The sequence below is a fragment of the Papaver somniferum genome, chromosome 7, assembly GCF_003573695.1.
Source record: "Papaver somniferum cultivar HN1 chromosome 7, ASM357369v1, whole genome shotgun sequence".
Taxonomy (NCBI): domain Eukaryota; kingdom Viridiplantae; phylum Streptophyta; class Magnoliopsida; order Ranunculales; family Papaveraceae; genus Papaver; species Papaver somniferum.
Window position 1 is genome coordinate 217,904,340 of NC_039364.1, and position 6,130 is coordinate 217,910,469.

General features: G+C 35.8%; 1 protein-coding gene across 1 annotated transcript; it reads left to right on the forward strand.

Moving 5' to 3' along the window:
- Positions 1-1,612: 1,612 nt before the first annotated feature.
- LOC113299578 (beta-glucosidase 40-like) lies at positions 1,613-5,851 on the forward strand. Its single transcript, XM_026548619.1, has 12 exons — positions 1,613-1,994; positions 2,180-2,246; positions 3,322-3,380; positions 3,467-3,542; positions 3,675-3,834; positions 3,927-4,182; positions 4,294-4,409; positions 4,529-4,752; positions 4,935-4,966; positions 5,051-5,153; positions 5,275-5,383; positions 5,489-5,851. The coding sequence occupies exons 1-12, from the start codon at positions 1,848-1,850 to the stop codon at positions 5,658-5,660; spliced, it is 1,521 nt and encodes a 506-aa protein (XP_026404404.1). The 5' UTR covers positions 1,613-1,847; the 3' UTR covers positions 5,661-5,851.
- The last annotated feature ends 279 nt before the right edge of the window (positions 5,852-6,130 follow it).

A 6,130-nucleotide genomic window follows, 5' to 3' on the forward strand; every position in this document is an offset into this window, starting at 1 on the left:
ATTCTGCAATTCCTCTCATTCCAAACAACCCACCAGATGGAAAAAGGTAATAAGTTCCACAGTTGTTGCATAAACCTCTTAGCTTTCTTCCTTCTTCCCCACTCCCACATATTTTTCTTGACAGTGTCAGAGAAAAGCCATAGCAAGTTAAGACTGTCAAGGAAGTAATGTCAAAGTTTTCTTGTTTACGTACAAGGCGAGAAAATATGATTTTGCGTCTCAGGTTCATTGCCACATAACAGACACATACTTGATTGTACCCTGTCAGCTCTATGTAGTACCACTAGTGATGGATTTCCATTATGACACATGGTCCAGACTATGAATGAAACTTTTAAAGATACTTTAGGGTTTCATACCTGTTTATGAGGGAAGACCACCAATCCATCAACATCTAGTGAGGCGTAACAGTTTGCAACAGATAAATCCGAACCATACTGCAACTTTCTGTAATCCTCTGTAATCCTCTATAAAGTTGTTATCTCCCCTAAAATCTATAGCATCTCAGCAATATCCCCCAACTCCTGCTCATTTAGACTTCTTCTAAAGCTGAAATTCCAAGCACCAGCATCAGACATCATTTCTCCCACAATTGCTTTTTTAGTTCTGGAGATTTTGTATATTATAGGAAATCTATTCTTTAAAGTGTCATTACCAATCCATTTATCAGTCCAGAAATCAATACCCTTGCCACTTATAAGAATGAGACTTGTATTATCTTTCACAAATTGTTTAGCCTTTAAGATACCAGACCAAAGACTACGACCCACCGCTTTTGTAGTTTCTTTTGGAAAGAAAGAATCATGATTTCCTCCAAATTTCTCTAACATAAGTTGTCTCCATAAAGCCTTTTTTTCATGCCCGTATCTCCAAACCCATTTACAATGTACGACCTTACATAAGCTTTATAGCGCGTTTGGATACACATCCAGAAGTTGTTTTTTGACTTCTGAAAGCCAAAAAGTCAGAAGTTAGTTTGGGTAGACTTCCAAAAGCACAAAAATTAACTTTATGTGAAGCAAAATGTTTTTGCTTCAGAAATAGAAGCAGATTTGTATCCAAATGCGCTATTAGCTTTTTGATAACGATTCCTCCCATTGAATTCGTTAAGGCTGCTTTCTGCCAAGCAACTTACAAGACATTCTTTGAAAGAAAACAACACATGAAGTAAGACTCCTAGTCTCCTATGAACAAATTTATGGTGTAACAGTAAACAGTACCTAAACTAGAAACACTTCCATCATCACAATCTTTCCAAAATGAATGAATTACACATCCACGCGGAGAAAAGGTTCGAGATAGCATCACGATTCACGGGTCATATAAAACCAACAAGTTCACGAAAAACAAGAAATCAAATGGATAATCCAGATCATGCCATGTGAAAGCAACCAATGTGAAAGTAGTACAATGCAAATATGAAAAGAATTGGGAACTTGGGATTGGCCTTTAGACTCGAGTATTGCAAATTGCAAATAATGCAATCAGACTCCAACGACATTTCTGCTAGATGCCTACCTTAAATTCAAAAGAAAACGTGTGAAACTGCTTGTTGGTTGATTTGTTTTCTCTCTTTTTATCTCATCCTCATCATTTGTAGTACCACTAGACAACCTTCCATATTCTCTCCAATTAATTCTCAACAACCCCACTTTCTTTCTCCTCACTCCGTTTCTCCACTTCCTCTTTTATATAGAGATAGATGAATCTCATGTGTCAATCACTATCCTATCTTTAGCTTCATTAACCATATATATATATATATAGTGGCCTTCTTCTGCTCAGCCATATCTTTTTCTAATACAAATAGTCTCTCTCTCCCTGATAGACACACACGGATACACAAAATGTTGGTGTTGAGAGAATTAATAGGAATAATCCTGGTTTTGGTTTTAGTTTGTTATCAGATCCAAAGCTGTTCTTCCGCAGAGAATATAACTAGGAGAAGTTTCCCAAAGGGTTTTGTTTTCGGAACTGCTTCATCTGCATACCAAGTATGTAATCTACTCTCCTCTTTCAAGAGTTATATTAATCTCTCTTATGAATTTGCGGGGATGGTTCTAGCATGATACATTTTCTATTTTGTTTCTTGATCATCATTTTGGTTGTATAAATTAGACATTTCTGATTTTTCGTTTTAATCTGATTTGGTTTTTGCTGGTTTTGTTTGTTCTTGAAGTATGAAGGAGCAGTGAAAGAGGATGGTCGGGGAGCCACTGTTTGGGACACTTTTGCTCACACTTTCGGTAATACTAATTTAACTATTTTAACTTACAAACCTAGACGGTTTAAAATTGATTTTAGTATAATTTCGATTGTCTCGCATATTATGACCATACAAGGCTAAGCATGGTCTTCTTGTAACATAAATTAACTGTGAATTACTCGTTATCGTTGGAAACTTGGATCCATTTCTAAATCAAAGTCTAGTATATGCAAGCATGCTAAATAATTAGCTGCTTGTTAGATAATGCGGTCTGATATGGATGAAGACATATCCGCATTTGTAGTTTTTGAGACAAACAATCCGGTGAGGCTAATTATCCAATTTTAAGCAAGTAGTAAGTAATTGTGTATCTTCTTTCGATAAAATTAGGATGGCGTTCGAACTTTTAGTTTAAGTCCGTGATATGGAGTGAAATCGTCGGTAGGATGGGGCTCTGGTTTTCCTTGTTCCCGATACTGTCATGTAATACCAGGATATTTAATTTTCAATTTGGCCGGACATTTTCTTTGAGATTTATCGTTTAACCATTGGTCAGAAGAACTTCTCCTCAGCTAGTGGTCGGATCTTTTGGCATTTTTAGTGTGATGCCTTTAACGTGTATATATGATGGAGAAATTTTCTTGTACTAAACCAAAGAGCAAGCTAGCTATTGAAAGTGATAATTTCTTACCTCATTAAGCTTTAGCTATTTGCCCATGAGCCAATCAGTCCTACGTACCAAGCTAGCCAGCATGGGAAGTGGATGAGGATTTTTGATTGTACGCAAGGTTTTCTACTTGTTTTGTATCCGTATAGTATAAATGCAGTTGGTATATATATACGTACTAAGAATTTTTTATCGTAAAGTTTTCTCCTCCTTGTGTGCGATGTTTTCTTTTGGTGTTGTAGAAAGCAGTATTTAGATGTGACGTTTGCTTCTTGTTTTGTCTTCTTCTAATTACTTGTTTTCCGTTTTTTTGTTGATCATCGACCCAGGCCCGTCTGACGTTTGACGTCTGAGACACTAGGAGACCACTGTAACGCATTATGAGAATTTAGCTTTAAATTTTCCATTGAGTTTTAGGTAAACTAATCAGCTTTATTATGATGTGCAGGTAAGGTAATTGATTTTAGCAATGCAGATGTTGCTGTTAATCAGTACCACCTTTATCCTGTAAGCTCTCTCATTTCAACTGTACTAGTAGCTAACTAATCTGTTGTTAATTTCATTTTTATTAAGTGAAATTTTACTCATTGCAGGATGATATACAACTGATGAAAGACATGGGAATGGACGCTTACCGTTTTTCTATCGCGTGGTCCAGAATTTATCCCAGTTAATAAAATCCTCATTTTTTGTTTTTCTTAGATATTTCTTATTATTTTCTGTGAATAAGCCGATCAAAAAAAAAATCTGTGAATTTAATATCGCTGTTAACATTTAACTAATTACATTTTAATATTTTAGATGGAACTGGAGAAATAAACAAGGCTGGGATTGATCACTACAATAATCTAATCAATGCATTGCTTGCTAAAGGAATTGAGCCATATGTAACCCTCTACCATTGGGACCTTCCTCAAGCCTTAGAAGACAGATATAACGGATGGCTCGATCCACAAATCATGTACACTACTGCTTTAAAATTCCATTCTGCTCATTATTCTCTAATATTTGAAGCCTGTAATGATGCAACGGAACTCCTTCAAATGTTTGCAGAAATGATTTCGCCGTTTATGCTGAGACGTGTTTTAAGAGTTTCGGTGATAGGGTGAAGCATTGGATGACATTCAATGAGCCACATACATTCGCTATCCAAGGTTACGATGTTGGTCTTCAAGCACCCGGCCGGTGTTCTATCCTTCTCCATTTGTTTTGCCGAGCAGGAAATTCTGGTACTGAGCCTTATATTGTTGCGCACAATGTTCTTCTGTCTCATGCCACAGTCTCCAACATATACCGAAAAAAATACAAGGTAACTAAATGTCATTTTATATTTTTTCCACCAAAAATGTTTGTCTTAACCAACTACGGTTTGTTTATTGTAATATCAACTACTACTTGATTACATGTATGTCATTTGCAGTCAAAACAACATGGGTTGGTTGGAATAGCGTTTGATGTAATGTGGTATGAACCAGCAACAAACTCTAGGGAGGACATTGAAGCTACACAAAGAGCTCAAGATTTTCAATTTGGATGGTAATCTTTTTCGTGTAAATTTTTATCTCAGCATTTCAGTGGACATCGTTTCTACTAATAGTTAGTGTTTCCATAATGAAAAATGTGCATTATCTTATTTGCGATTATTAACACTGCAGGTTCATGGATCCAATGTTCTTTGGGGATTATCCTCTCTCAATGAGAACTAGAGCAGGAAGTCGGTTACCGAAATTTTCTAAGGCTGAGGCTACTTTAGTTAAGGGCTCTTTGGATTTTGTTGGGATAAATCACTATACAACATATTATGCAAAGAACAATTCGACAAATTTGATCGATATTCTTTTGAATGACACCTTAGCAGATTCCGCAGCCATCACCTTGCGTAAGTTCCTCTCAATCGAAACATCCCCAGAACTCTCAGATTCTTGTCAGAGGCTGACAAGACTTACCCTCTAAACTGTATCAGTCATATTTTTTTGTTCTCTCGTTTCACAAATTTTTGGGTGCATTATATTTGTAGATAGATAAGTTCTTATATAGTACTTACTTTGTTACCATTTTCAGCTTTCAGAAGTGGGAAGGCAATTGGAGACAAGGTGAGCAAAACTCCTAAATTTGAGAATTTACAGGTTTCATCTCCAGTTCTATGTAACTATATTGATCATTGTGCCACTGGATAGGCATCATCGATATGGTTGTATATCGTTCCAAGTGGGATTAGAAGCTTGATGAATTACATCAAACAAAAGTATGGGAATCCTGTTGTTTTCATCACTGAAAATGGTAAGAATACTTTTTCCTTTTTATAAGAATATGATAACAAAACTTGATGTCTTTAATCTGTTCTTTTATCCTGAAACGAAACTCTACGCGTAACAAAATGAGTGCATTATTCGTTTTTCAGGGATGGACGATTCGAACGATTTCTTTAAATCTATTAAAGATGCTCTGAAGGATGAGAAAAGAATCAGATACCACAATGACTATCTCACTAGCTTACAAGCCTCTATCAAGTAAGTCCATTCTTGACCACAGTGTCCCATTCATTCACTAAGTTCACTTGTCCTCAGAGTGTGAAGCCTAATACGCCTGCTGTGTGTATTTTGGTGAAAATGCAGGGAAGATGGCTGCAATGTCAGAGGATATTTTGTCTGGTCTCTGTTGGATAACTGGGAGTGGGCAGCAGGCTATACTTCAAGATTTGGTTTATATTATGTGGATTACAGAGACAAGCTCAAGAAGAGGTACCCCAAGGACTCTGTTCAATGGTTCAAAAATTTCCTGGCCTAGTCCACTTAGAAAATATTTAGAATTAAAAAAAATATATAGAAAATAAACTACAATTCAAAAATTAATTTATGAATTTGTATATCTTGTAATTGGAGTTGTGATGATTTGGGATTTTATAATTAGAAAAATTCAAATCCCTTAAATTGGTGAAATGTGTAAATGATCAATTCAATTGTTTGTTCTGTGAATAATTTATTTATTTATTTTTAGAAAAAGAGGTGAATAAATACTAATCTTTCAAATCCAGGAAGAATGGGCATGTGGGAAGTATACCGATTTCTTAGAATTAGGCGATGTGTTAACAGGTTCAGAACATAAATGATAAGATGGTGACTCTCAAGTAACACATCAGGAAGATGAAAACTGTTTTAGCAGCTATACATTTTGCTAAACCATGTCGTTAACATAATTACAAAACTAATTAGGTCTACTGTTAAGAAGACATCTACATTGCAAGATATGCCAGTACC